This window comes from Fringilla coelebs, assembly GCF_963513975.1.
Source record: "Fringilla coelebs genome assembly, chromosome: 8".
In the NCBI taxonomy this organism is placed as follows: domain Eukaryota; kingdom Metazoa; phylum Chordata; class Aves; order Passeriformes; family Fringillidae; genus Fringilla; species Fringilla coelebs.
Genome location: NC_140066.1, coordinates 17184747 through 17199266, shown reverse-complemented (window position 1 = coordinate 17199266; position 14520 = coordinate 17184747). Strand labels below are relative to the sequence as shown.

Genomic DNA, 14520 nt, shown 5'->3' with positions numbered 1-14520 from the left:
TGAGGACAGGTCAGCCTGGTGTAAGCTTGGTGAGGGCAGAAGACTGCATCTGCCAGAGGCTGTCCCGGTGCTCTGAGGCACACAGTGCAGCAGCTGCTGCAGGACTGTGCAGCACCCCATGGGCATTTCTTGTCCTAGTCAACTTTGGTGCTACCTGGCATCCCAGTAGTTTGAGAATTGCTGCTCTTGGGATACATCAGCCTGGGGGTGTGCTGTGAAGAGGGGAAAACTTCCCCAGCATCTAGGTCACAGCTGTATTTACACAGCTCAAAAAACAAAGAAAAGTGCTCTAGGGCACAGGGCTTTAGCACTCAGCCAGTGAGGATATTAAAAAGGAGGGGAGATAAGCCACCAAGAGCTTAATTTCCTCTTCAGCTTCTTTCTAATTTATTCTCTTGTTTATTTAAATGCTTTGCTTTGGTAAACTGTGGCTCCATTTTATTAAGGAATTAAAGGAATTTCACAGCCATACAGAGCTGTCAGACTAGACCAAATCTGGGTGCAAACTCTCCAGAGTGCAACAGAGAATTTAGGTAACTTTTTATGAAGTCTCTTTATGGTCAGACTCTGCTTCTCATCTTTTCTTGAACTCTCTGCCAAATGGCCAGATCTGTTTGGGATCTGTGCAAAATAGACATCTGTCTTCTGCCATATGTGAGATAGCTCTGGGGAGGAAAACACTGCTCAGATGGGTTGTGTGTTGCTTGTTCTGTTTTGATATGCAATGTTAACAGAGATGAGACATCTCTGACCTTCCTCACTGCTCAAGAGGTTTTGGCATGCTGGAAAGGAAGTCCAGTGCCTGATTGTTCAGGGCAGGAAGGTCATGGTTAAATTATTTGCACAGCACACATCACTTGTTACTCGGCTTCCTCCCACCCATCTCCAATTCCAATTCATCACTATTACCACAATGAACACCCCCCCAAAAAAATCCCAACTAGGCACCACTTGATGCTTTTGTGTGTTTGTGACTCTCTTCACCTAGTCTACCTTTCTCCTTTTTCATTCCCTTTGCTCATGGGGCTTTTTGGTCTGTCTCCCTGTCAAGAATCAGCTCCTCACGGAGACCTTTGCTTTGCGGGTTCCTGGAACCCACTGCAGTGATCTGTCCTCACTTCAACATTTTCAGGCTGGGGGGATGAGGCAGCATGAGGCTTCAGGCAAAGAACTGGAAGGAGCACTTACCAGCACCTGCTATGGGAGAAGGTGCCCAGAAGGGCTTTTTATTCTCTTGTCAGTGGCACAAGATACCCAGCAAGGGGAAAGAGAGGGAGTAAGGAGTGAGACAACCTGCTGAAATTAGGTCTTTGCAGTTTGGTCCATCACAGCTACGCTGGCAAGTTAAAATGGCATCTCCAACTCCAGCCCGACAAAAATCTGAATTTGTGAATTAGCTCCCTGCTCGTGCATTATTTGAGACAGTTGACTCAACACGGCACAACTGGCCTGGGCAGAAATTAATTAACCCTTTGACAAGTTCTTTACAAATTTCAGTGCCCCAAAAGCAAGCCAACTAATCCCAAAGACAGGAATAACCTGGTCTTGAAAATAAACTATGTTCTGAGCCCCACCCCATGTATCAGAGAATGATGACTTAACTTCATAATCTTCATTTTGAGACCAGAATCAAGTCCATCCTCTCTAAAGCTTTTAGAAACACCAGATCTCAATGAGTCATTTTTCATCCTTACCCAGACCTGATATTCACAAATTAATTCAGAATTTTACTGGTATGAAAAGAAACCTTGAAAATCAATTACCATTTTTTACTTCTTACAAGTTTCAGGGGTGATATTATAAACTCATTCAGATGTGTGTCTAATTTGTGACAAACAGGACTTGAACACTGACTGGGGTGTTTGGACAGGCATAGATTTAAGATTCAGTTCAGGTGTTTCTCACCTCACTCAGCCTACAGCATTCATCCATGTATTCATCCAGACTGTCACTTGTGGGGTACTTCTTCAGCTGATGTCCATGGATCTGAAGATCTTGCATGCTGCCAAAATTCTCTGGAAAATTGTCAGCAATTGTCTTTGGCTCTTCTATGGGACCTGGGGTGGAAAGAGCGCTTTCTGTGGAAAGGTCCATCTCTGCTGTAGGTTCCTTTTCTGGAGACTGCTTGTCATCCCCGTGAAAATGATCATCAGGACTTTCTTCCTGAGGGTCATTGAAGTCTTCAAGGGAAGCTGTAGGATCTTGCACAGCATCTGCCTCCTGACTACAGTAATCAGATGGCTTTTTGCTCTCTGGATCTCGCAGACTAACTTTTCTGGCATGTTCTTTACATGTTCTCATTAACTGGTGGTCAATTTCTGGAGAAGAAGAGGTGCTAAGCACACCTGAGTCACAAAATGAGTCTCTGCCGTGAAGCACAAAGCTCTTCTCTGATCCCGTGGGAGTTGATGGAGAATTAGCCCCACTTGGCAACTCAACGCCCGAGTCCTCAGATTCAAATTTGGAGAATCTGTGGAGCCGGCACTTGGACTCGAAGGCGCTGAGGTCAGGCAGGGTGGCTACGTAGTCAGTGCTTGCCGGGCCATCCGCACAGTCTGGATCTGCTGGCGTGACTGCTGCATCTGGACTTCCCAAGCAGTCTGGTGGGACACTGGCACCGGGGAGATGGGACTCCTCTGTGCAGGCTGTGTCAGCTGGAGCCTCTGGGATTAACCCTGGGTTTTGAATTCCTTCATTGCTCAGTATCTTCATGTGTGTTAAAACAACTTTGTCCTCAGCAGGTGGGCTCTTCTTACCTGCTGAAAAGAAAACAAGTAGAAGGTCACAGGAGGCTACAAAACTCAGTGTCTAATGCATCCCCTGAGGGATGTGGAATGTAAAACTGCCTGTACCAAGGTGGTAGAGGGGGACAGCCCTAATTTGTTTTTCTTGAGCTATATGAAGCTTTCTTGTGGGCTTTGCTGCAACAAAAGGCTTGTGTTTCATAGCCTCAGAGTCCTCCAGGGGGGCACATAAAAGCACAGTTCTGATTTGATAGATGGGTAGAAAACATATATAGGCAGGTAACTTTTTAGTAATTATCTGCATATAGGTGGAGAGATGTACATGTTCTTTCAGCCTGATAGACGTTAATTTAAGGTTCAAATATTTTTTTCCAATTAAATGTATTCTGAACCAACAGAAAAAAAGAGTAAAATGAAATCACTTTTCCCAGAGGCTTAAGTGAATTTTGGGTTGCAACAAGCTATTTGAAAACTCTTTAGTATTCTCTGCTCACATACATGTGACAAAAATCAAGTTCTGATTAGGAAAGCAAGTAAAAAGCACTGTAGATATTTTTCACTCCCTGTATGGTTTTAGCTATGAAGTAATGTCTTTAAGTGAGCTATTTGTAAAGACAAAAGAGATGGGGCAGCCTTGCTCAAGAGCTTTTGCACACAAACAAAGAAGATTTGTTTTCAAGTCACAATTATTTTACACAGTAATGTGATAGAACAGTCTCTGGATGAAAGGCAGATCTTCAGGGGTAAAAGATCTGCTCCTAGGTTTCTCTTACTGTTTTTCTGAATATAATATTTCATAGTGCAAACCTTTGGATCACGATGGCATGAGAGCCAGTTCTGCATCTACCTTTTAGCAAACTCTAAATCTCAGCTCCAAATACATATGTTTGTGGATTTGGAACCAAGAATTGATGCAGAACAAAACTTCCGTTTCCCTGGTAGCTTTTCCCTTAGTGCCCAACCCAGAGTGCCTCTGAGTCCTATAACGCATACACTTTCCTGGATGTCTTACTTTCTACTTTATTCCCCTCTCCTCTTTCTTTTTGCCAGAATCAGACCAGCATCAGCTTCATAAACTCACTGCCAATAATGTAAATGTCCTTAGGTAGGCAGGAAAGCCTGGGATCCACCCCCCCAGCAGTGGATCAGGGAGAGCTGTGCTATGCAGTTCTCCTTTGTGATAACTCAGAAGCTCCCTGTTTCAGAAATAACTCATCTTTACCTCCAACAGCTTGGTTTCTGCAAAGTACTTAGATAAGGGAGACTTTTACTTATTAAGGCCAAGCTAACTCTTACATGGATAATTTTCTACTTTATTTTAATTCCCTTCATTTGATCTTGAGAATTTCCTGGCATACCACTGAAACAAGCCCTATGCTGTTCATAGTCACCCACTGATTTAATATTTTACACTGGATTTTTATGAAGGGCAGTCAGTGATAAATAATCTGATGGACTTCTTGCGGTACATAGTGCTAATACCCCTTATATAATATTTGTTTATTGTTTATCATATACAGAATTGCACTGCCTCCCTTAGCAGGATTCACAGGCATCTTCCCAGTGCAAAGAACCACGTTTGGGACAGTCAGTGCCAGACCTCAGCAATACAACACCGGCATGTTGCTGCGATGGGGAACAAGAAAAAGACATTACCCGGGAAAGCTCATCAGAAGCTGCCTATGCTGGGCTCTGTTGTTATTCTTCCACTTTTAGGATATGTATGAGGGACCCTGACCTGAGGACAAGGAATAGGGTGACTGGTTTGCAGCTTCACATGTAGCAAAACATCAACTCTAAGAGGGAGCTGGGTGCCAGGTCTTGGAAGGAGGAGGTGGAAATGAGTCACTTTGATTTGGAATCAACAGGATCTACCTGCTCAACTGCAAACACCTCTTGGCAGCCAGACACAAAACGTTGTATCTGCATGAAAAATATAAGGCTTACAGGCTCTTCTGATGGCATCATTACCCCAGCTGGCCAACAAAACCACCAAGAGTCAGGAGAAGAGCAGTTGCATTCCTGCAATTACTTTTAAGAACAACCCATATAGCTGTCACTCTTACCAGGAATTACTATATGCAATGGTAGTTCTTTCCCACAGACTGATTGTTCTCACTTATTAATCATGCCATGCTTTCCTTTGACTGGAGATTCTCTCACTTCTTTCAATCTGCCCCTGTTTTTTCTTGCTTAACTGGTTTCACCCTGGCCTACACAAATATTGCTTTGTCTAAAATCAGGAAGCAGCATATTAAAATGAGGTTTTTCTACTTACAGAAGGAGATGTCAGATGCTTTACTGCATATCTTTTAGGACTACAAAAGCTGCAATGTGAACAAGAAGGTTTGGCTGGAGTAGAAAGAATAGAAAATAAGATTAAATCTTTGACCCTCTGTGGGATGGCTGCCTTGATACCAACAACAGTTCTTTGCTCTCCCCTTACTGTGGTCACTAGCAACATGTTTTACAAAAATTGTTTATCTGTTCTAGGCTGCAGACCATTGCTCTCAGCACTGTCAGGTTCTGCAAACCGCAGAGCATTTCTGATTTATTCTTCCAACGCCCTGTGATGAGGGAAAATATGATCAACCCCCTACCACAAGAACAGAATACTGGCAAAGGACAACTGGATTTTGCAACACACTTTGTCACCTCATCCTCATTCATTCAATAATACTTTCCCATTGTCAGTGAGGTCATCTGTGCTACAGCAGGAAGATCTCCAGTGATTAAGGCAGTGAATTGAAACTCAAGTTATTCTTGCTGCACCTCACTGACAGAACAGTCTCACTTCTTCCTCTCTGTTAACTGGATTATAGAATCTAAACCATGGGGCTTCCAAGAAGCAGATTGTTCCTGCTACAGATCTCGAAAGAGGCATACAAAACCACTCAGCTCTTTCAAGCATATTGATAACAAACACCAGAATGATGCAATTAAAGCTCATCTGCGTAATTGAGGGGAAAAGAAAAGAAAAGAAAAAGAAAAAGAAAAAAAAGGCCACCCAGACCCTCAGCTGCTATAAATTAACTCATTTCCAGGGCCCTTAACAGAATTGTGTCAACTAAGTTTGGCTGAGGGCTTGGCCTGTAAGTGCTTTGTTCAGCAATACCAGGGGCCCTGAGTAAAGTAAGGAAGGAAGATAACTCCTGCCTGGCACTGGAGGGAGTGTGCTGCAGGCTGCAAACAATCCTGCACAGGGGCTTCTGAAAGGAGGTGTGAAGAACTCCAGAGAGCTGAACGGTGGCATTAACAATGGTAAGATGTATTTACCGGTGCTGGAGGCCAGCCAGGTTTAACATTGCTGCTCCTGGGAATTCAGCCAAGATTTTTGTTGTTGTTGTTTGTTTCTTGTCCCCTGGACTGGTTTTCCAGATCCCTCTGGGGTGGGGGTAAGATAGCAAATGCTGTAGTTTTTAGGAAGCTGGCTGGTATGTGGCAGCCAGGGACGGAGTGGAGTTTTGTGTGCATGCTTCAGAATCAGTACAGGTTCCTGAAGCATGTTTAACATGTGTGCCCAAGCCAAACGTTGTCTCAGGGTAGCTTGTGCTACTTGCCTGGTAGCCCTTTCAAAGAGTTATATGGCTCTGTAATCACCCTAGAGGTATACAGGATTCCCTGGATTGAAATATATGCCTGTAGCTGGTGGTTAGTGATCATGTGTAGCCTTGGGAAGCTGGGTTTCCTGTGCCTGTAAAGCTGGAGAATCAGTCTGCTTCCCAACTCACAAGGAGATGGTGACACTGAACTGACACCTGATAACGGGAGGGTAATTGGTAGGGAGTGAAAGGAGCAGACATGTCCCACCTAAGTCTCTAGAACTTTGCTCTGCATCATGTTTGAATTGCTTTTGAGGATGTTTCTATGTTGCAGTTAGCATAGCCTAATAGAGAAACTTAAATCTTTCAAACGTAAATACCCTTCCAATCGTCTCCTGTCCCAAGGCTTCACTTTTTTGGGACTTTTAAGTCCAAGTTATTTTTCCAGTTGCACAATAAATAGCAACTGCCAGGACTCAGCCTGGTGTATTAGTACAGAGATCACTGACCAGGAGAAGGAGGGCAGGTACGTAAATATAAAATTGCTTTCAAGAAATTTCTTTATCCCAAGTAAGCTGGATGCATGAGATTAACTCAAACAAGTGCCCAGGAAAAACTTCTTTGCATTTCCAATCCTGCTCAAGCCAAATTCTTGCAAAAGCTCCCACCTTTCTAGTAAACCAAGTCAAAGACTATATCCAAATCCCTGTGCTCCAAAGTACTGAAACCCATGTCTGATTTTTTTTCTTTTTTGCATCTATGCCTGTGACTCCAAGTTGTGTTTCACTGGCAATTCCTTCAGTGCAAGACCTGTTAAGCTTTGCTACATCCCTGAGAGGGTCCACGGCCTTTGATGCACAGACTTAAGTATCGTAGCACATGGTTTTCTGATGTATGCAACAAATGGAAGCATTGGTAGACAGGAAGAGGCCAGGCTGGCAGTGGATTGAGTGCTGCTGCTGGCAGTAGGGAGCCATACCATACCAGCGCTGCTCTTTGCTGCTCTCTTTCTTTCCAGTCTCTGCCCACCTGTTGTCTCAAAATGTTTATCCTGATTTTTAGGCTACTTGGCATGGGGAGAATCTCTGTTAAACATGACACAACTGGAGCCAAAGCTTTGCTTGTTTCCATCCACCACTGTCTAACAAAGGATAGCAGAGGAAGAGCCATGGCAGCCTTCTGCTTGGCTCTAGAACTGCTGCAATGTCCGTGTGCACAGTGAACCCATCTGCAGGCTTGTACAGGATGAACAGCCCAGAGATACTCAGAGAATCTCTTCCTCTCCCTGCCACGGTGTGCCACACATGCCACAAGACATGGAACATCCTACACACTGCAGTTCATAAGACCAGTATTTTCCAACTTTATTGTGCCACCAAAAATAAAGGGTATCACCAATGACTTGGGTTTTTGGAGTAGCAGGGACTCAGCAAAGCTGCCCTGCAAAGGAAGACCAAACTCAGCACTCCTACTATTCTGCTTAGCCCTGAGTACAGGAGTAAGATGCACATGCAAAGTGCCAGAAAAGGTTTTTCAGCGTCCTATAGAGGACACAGCCCGCCTAGTAACTCCTCTCTGGCTCCAGCTGCGCCAAGGATGAAACCCTGCCACGCAGGACTGGTTCTGTGATGGGGCTGTGGCCTCCAAGTAACAGACTACGAGATGATTGTTGCCTTTTGAAGAATCATTAGATAGCAGTGACTAGTGCACTGGAGTCAGACTCATGACCTAGAAATGAAAGGCTGCCTCTCCCATTCGGTCCTTGCATTCCCTCGTTTTCCTTCCTTCCCGTACAAAAAGACTCCCTTAGTTTTGTCACTGTGCCACATTCTCTTGCCCTGCTGGCAGGACGCCTCAGGTGGTATTTCCCTTTCATTTCGAAGAGGTGGGTTTTTTTCTCACCAATGATGAAGTCTCAATTTCCCAGCATTTAAGAGAGAAGGGGTCACTTCCTCTCTGAAACAATAGGCATTTTTAGCTGATGACTTTTCCCCCACGTGTGCTGAAGGGTGGGGTCGGGCGCTGGGGCCGTGCTGGCACCTCCTGAGGAGTCCCCACGCAGGGCCTGCGGGAGCCGTGTCACCTCCCCGGCTGGGGAAAAGCTGTCCCTAGCACAGCCCTTCGGGCTCAGGCAGGCGTTGCACGGACGGGACCTCAGCGCTCCCAAGTATTGAATTCCTCTTACGCTTCCAAAAACCCCAAACCAACCCAACTAACAAAGTCCCCACCCCAAAAAATCAGTAACCGCTACCAACTGACCCTCTATGAGCAAAGTCTATCTGTACACCGCTTTGCCATGAATTTCCACGGGGTGGGGGTCACCCGACTGCCTGCTGCTTTACTGGACTGATCCCAGTCCTGGCAATGGCAGAGGTGCTACTTGTCACCAAAAGTCTGCTAACCATCTGCCTTCCCCAATGCTTTTCAAGCAGCGTGCTGAGTGTGCTGCTGGATCTTGGGCTGCCAAATTTGAGTCAGGCTTCTCCTAAATATTTAGGATAACCACAAACTGAAAAATTTATACAGAAAGCTTATCGCAAGGTCTGTTGTCTTCAGTGCACCAGTTACAACTTCTACCTACAACAGCAGAAACTTGTGAAGGCATGAAAATCACTGTCAGAAGAAAGGTCGGGTTTTTTTGTTGTTTTATTTTTAGTTTGCTTGTTGTTTTGGGTTTTTTTTTTTTTTTAACTGGAATTGTGACTGAAAAATTCACGTTTGCAGGGGAACGTGCTGCCGTGTCACAACAGTATTTGTATGATAGATCCGATTCTCTAAACTTTAATTTATCCAGCTGGAGAAGTGAATTGCACGTGGATTTTATGAACGTACATATACAATTTGATTTGCTCAAAATGTTGCATGCAAAGGAATAGCTATGACAAAGCTGAGATTTCAGATAGTCCTTGAACAAAAAGCACCAAGTACTTAGATCCTTTGGCGCCAAGGTGGTCTCTAGTCTCAATGTTAGTTAAGTGTGTGAAGTTCCTTAGGATCGCAGTTTGGTAATATAATGTGACCAGAAATGTTATAGGTCCCCACAGGTGCAGCTGGTAATGATAAATCCATATAAAGTAGAAAGATAACAGGGTTCAAGGACTCTGACTGAAACTCTCTGAGACATTCATTGCTTTACTATCTATGTTTTAGAAAAGAGGAGCTAATTATAGCTCTTTTCAAGCTTTTGAGGAGGAATGAGAGGGAGATTGATTGATTGTTTACCGATTGATATAGTTGGGTGAACTAAAGAGGAAATGGATTTCCAAGTAGAGAGGCCACTTGACACTTTTACAGCTTGCTCCTATTCATTCCAAGTGACCTGTGAAGTTTTTGAAACCAAGCGACAGCTCTGATAGATTAGTGACCTCTGGCAGAAAGTCCCGGGGCACAGCAGGTCCCCTCAGACCACCTGGTTTATCAGTTACGTGTGTAGGCTGGCAGTCACCAGTTTTTAGACGAACACCTGACCCTGTGCAGGCTGCACCAGCTAAAGCGCCGCTCCCACTCGTTTCTGCATTCACGCTGCAACTTATTTCTTTGTATCTATGACCCGGTGGGAAAACCTGGCCAGGGATAATTTTGGTGCAGAAGGATTAGTGCCTAAATCCTCCCTACTCTGCAATGTAACCAGTCCTGAGGGCTGGGGGAGGGAAGAGGTTCAGCCCCTGCAATCACCTATGGGTCTTATTTGTGAGATTTTTGTCAGAGAGATGACAGCTGCCACTAAAGACCTGCAAATCCTTCTTAGAAATTCCCATGTGTTCCTCCAAGAGAAAGGTTCAAAACCTTAAATTAAGCAAACAGTGTTTTGACGAGCAGCCCTGTATAACAGCAAAAGATTATTTAGCACACAACTAAGTGACATGTCTGAGCAGAAAATTTAAACAATAGAAACAAATATATCACACATTGGCAAAAACTGTCTAATTTAAATCTTTTCCTTGTACATCTGATCTGCAGGCTGCCTGATCACAGAGGATTATTCAACCAGAAATTAACTGGGAGCCAGGAGGCCCTTTGCAAGGATGGAACGTGCCCCCCAGGGATGACAGGTATGTAGTAATTCAGGTTTTATTGCCTATAATAAGCTTAGATAAACAACTGTTCAATAGCCCCAAAGACCAAGGCCATTTAGACATCAGTGCTTCAACTGAAGCCATAGGAACTCGAGAATGCTATTAGAAAGGTCGCTATTAAGCCATTCTTCATGACAGTCATTGCTGTCCCTTGGTAAAACCCTGGAGAGCTGCTTCTGCTCAAAAAAGGTAGCACTGAACAGGCGTAACCGTGCTCTGGCATGTCTGAAATCTTTTATAGTTGCAGTGAGAACAAGAGCCAAGAATGCTATTTCTGAATAGAGATGGTGTCCAAATCAGGACACATATAATATTTGGTGCCTTTTTCCTAGCTGAAGTGATTAGAGAGTGATGTTGCTGTTTCTTATTTGGATAAATTCTAGCTGAACCTCTTTTTCATGCCTCAGTGCTCTGTAGGATAACTCTGTTCCCCCACCAAAGCTTTCACCTACCCTATTAACAATACTGCTTTGTCTGGGTGGTGAGGGACACTTCCATGTGGAAAAGCAATTTTCCTTTCACCTCCTAACCCTGCCATCAGGTTTGCACTATGTATCTTGGAGGAAACAAGTTCATGGTCAAATTACATCCAGGACAAAAAGGAGCAGTTTCTACCATACTGCAAAACACTCCTCAAACACCCTCCACATCTTACAGGATGCTGGCATGTTCTCACAGCAGCACTAGAGCCCTTTGTGTCATTGAGTAGCAGGTTCCAGACTGAACCCAGGCAGAGCAACGTGCTTCAGCAGCCTTGCTGCCAGCAGCACTGAACAGTTACCTGCTGGGGCACCTCACAGAGGCTCCAGCTCACACGGAGCTCTAAGCAGCTGTCCCAGACCAGGACAGCTGGTAAGCACAATCCAACCAGAGAGTACCTGAGTGTCTCTAAGAATATGTCATTTCTGATGACTTCATGGGAACAATTGCTGCAGCACTCCAAAAGAAGCAGGAGTTTGGCATAAGGATGGAAAGTCAGGACCCCAGGAGGTATCACCACCCCAAACGCACGGGTTTGCGACATTTTTACCATCCTGATGTTGCACTGCACACTACATTTACGCTCTGTAGCCACCTCCATGCCAAGCAAACCTGCCCAGTGCAGCCATGCCAATGAGACAGAACCCGCCGATCTCCTTTACAGCTGCCACAAGCCAAGCTGAGGGGTAAACAGGGATGTTAAGAGAATTCTGTTACAGGGGGCTTGTGACCTCAACGCCTGCAGCTCTGGCTAAGGTATAAAATATAGTGGCTCCATTATGCCTGAAAAAGGCATACTGAGGACCACATAATTTGTTTGCACAACTGGCTTGAAGAGTTATAGGTGATCAGCTGCAGGACTAGAGCTGCTTTTCTTGCCAGGGTCACCTCATCTGCACAGGCGGGAGCAAGTAAAACACTTCGAACCCGCGACAGTCCCTGTTGGATGGGGATACACTGCCTAGAAAGCGAGCCCATGTCCGTGGCCCTCGCCGTGACGGGCGGAGGGCAGCCCCGAGCCGCCTCGCGGAGCCGCGCGGTGCCGGGAGCAGCCGCTCCGGTGGGTGCCGGTCCCTCGGCAGCACGGACCGCACGGAGCCGCAGTGCTCCCGCCTGCCCTGCTCCTCTCTCCCAAGCTTTGCCACGCTTACCAAAGTGAAATAAGCCCGTTTTAAGAGGAAATGAAACCGGTTCCTTAAGCGCGATCTTTGTCCCCGCCGGCCCCGGGGCAGGGGCTGACGGGCCGGAGGCTGGAGCGGGAGGGGACGCGCCTGGGGCAGCCTTACCTGCGAGGGGACAGAGGCAGCCGGAGAGCAGCGAGCGCAGCATGGAGCCGGGCCGGCAGCGGCGCGGTGCCCGTCCGGCGGGGCCCGGGAGCAGGGCGGGCCGGGATGGGCTTGTCCTAAGTATCGTCCGCGCAGCCACTCAGGGGAAGGAAGGGGGTGGCGGGGGTGCGGGTTTGGGGAGGTGTTGGCAGCCGCCGGCTGACCCGGGGGGACGGCCGACTCACCTCTCCTCCAGGGCGCTCCCAGGGTGAAGCTCCGATGCCAGCGGAACATCCCGGCGGCAGCAGCCGCCCTCAGGGGCGGGCGGGGCACTGGGGCAGGGGTGCCATCGCTGCCGACCCTCCCCGAGTTGCTGCGCGGCCCCCGGCGGGCGGGCGAGCGGGCCCGGGCTAGGGCATGGCGGGGCAGCGCGGAGCGGGCAGCGCTGCCGGCGCGGAGGCTGCGGAGCGGCGGGCGGGCGCCCGGCCAGCAGTGACTTATAAAGGGAGCAGCCCAGAGGAATGTATCTCCTGTGGCTGATAAGCCGAGATGACTGGAGGGGTTTGAACTACCTTTGCAACCCCCGGAGGAGAGAGAGGGAGAGAGAGGGGCAAAAAAGGACAGCAGAGAAGAAATAGAAAAATATTTCAGTACTTGCATAATATCAATAAACAACTCCCCTCTCTAGTGGCAGGGAAGGCTGGAATGTTTAGGGTGGGGAAGAGAGAGAGTAAAAGAGTGGAGTGGGTTTGTTGGGGTTTGTTTTCTTTTCAGGTTTTTTCTTGTTCTCTATTTAAATTTTATGTTATGTGTTCATAATGGAAAACTGCCTTGGTTATCACTGGTGCTGCAGGCTATGGGTAAGAGGGGTGAGAAGGAAGTGTCAGGACTCTGTTGGGTGCAAGCTCCCATGGCAAGATTTGCACTGTCACTATACTGGAGTGAACTCCAAACATGCATGCCAGGCATGAAGTGTTCTGGGATGCCCTGGGCATGGTTGAGCCCACTGGAGTGTTGTCTTGGGAAACGTGTGGGAAATTACTCCTAGGCTAGGTTTAAGAGTAAAAGTTCCCAACAACAAGCAGCCCCAAAACCTATATAGGGTCTCTGCTTGCTAAGAGAGCACCAGTCCCTGCATTGCTCCCCCATCCAGACTTCTGCTGACATGAGCACTCTCAGGATTGAAAATGTGCTGCTCCACCGGTTAAACCGGCCTAATTCCATGGACTTCAGCTGTCCATAGGATCAGTGGCCCCAAGGAGATCACAGAATGGTGCTACGAATGTCATGAGAAAGTGAGTGAGAGGGGAGCTGTCAGGAGAGATCAGTCCACTTGCCCCATTGCTTTGCAGGTGCCAGCCTGCAGTCCTGTGCCTCTGCAGCACGCACTTCAGGTCAAGTATCAACTAAAGTGAATTCACTTTTTTCTGTATCGGTCACTGGAGTTTGCTGACTGGAGCCAGCCACAATTCAAAGGCAGGGTATCTAATTTGCCCCTTTTCCCACCACATTGCTCCTGTATTTAATTATTAATTGCTCCCAAATTTGTGTAATCTACCAAAAGGCATCTTTTCTCCTCAGGCTGGGAGGGTTTTACTGCTCTCCCCTTACTTCCTATTGCAGTGAGATAGAGTTTTTGGGGGCTGCATCTGATTCTTTTCAAACACTCCAGGCACCCACGGTGGACCCAGCACCGATTCCTCCTTTTCTGGGAAACCAAAGAGTGTGGTTTGCTATGTGGACAGAGCCAAGTTTTCTATGCACTTTGGGCTGGTGAGAAGGTTCCCTTGGGAGAGGAGGTCTCTGTTTGCAGCACTGAGACAATGCTGTGTTTAGTGCTGTGTGCTTGCTGTCAGACATGCTGCCATGCTTGCCCCATGCAACCAGCTCGGGCTCCCCTCTCAGCTCCCAGCTGCAGAGGGCAGACTTAAATTATTAGAGCAGCAGAGAGCAGTTACAGATGCCTTAGCATGAATGCAATAGCACAGCTAAAGGAATTCTGGGGGCAAAGAATTAGCCTCTCACCTTCAGTTCTGCTGCCCATACACCATTGCACTCTCTTTCTGCCATTGAGCTCCATTGTTTTGTACACTGCTGAGCACACTCCTATACCACCTGGAGACTCTTTTTTAAATAACTAGTTTGGAGATGGAAAAAAGCTACAATGCTGATGTTTGTAAATAGCTTCAGCCCAAAGTGTTTTGAAAAGTATCTCATTTGTAGTAAGCAAAGTGTATGATGCTGTCAGAAATTGAAGTTCCTAAGGCATCTCAAGCTGGCTCTTTCTAAGCTTGGTTTACTCCCTTGTGTTCAACAAATGCTTGAGGCCCACAGAAATGACTGTGTTACCAAATATAATAAATACAACAACCCACTGACAGTAAGCTTTTGAACAAGAATAAAATATCCCCTG

At 46.6% G+C, this 14520-nt stretch overlaps 1 protein-coding gene across 1 annotated transcript in view; it reads right to left on the bottom strand.

Moving 5' to 3' along the window:
* Positions 1 to 12639, bottom strand: part of LOC311156644 (uncharacterized protein) — a 31154-nt gene extending 18515 nt beyond the window's left edge. The window contains exons 1-2 of the mRNA XM_084210748.1: positions 12353 to 12639; positions 1906 to 2759 (exon numbers count right to left, since the gene is read on the bottom strand). Coding sequence (XP_084066874.1) covers positions 1906 to 2759; positions 12353 to 12401 — 903 coding nt within the window. The 5' untranslated portion in view covers positions 12402 to 12639. The remainder of the gene's footprint in view (positions 1 to 1905; positions 2760 to 12352) is intronic.
* Positions 12640 to 14520: the final 1881 nt, after the last annotated feature.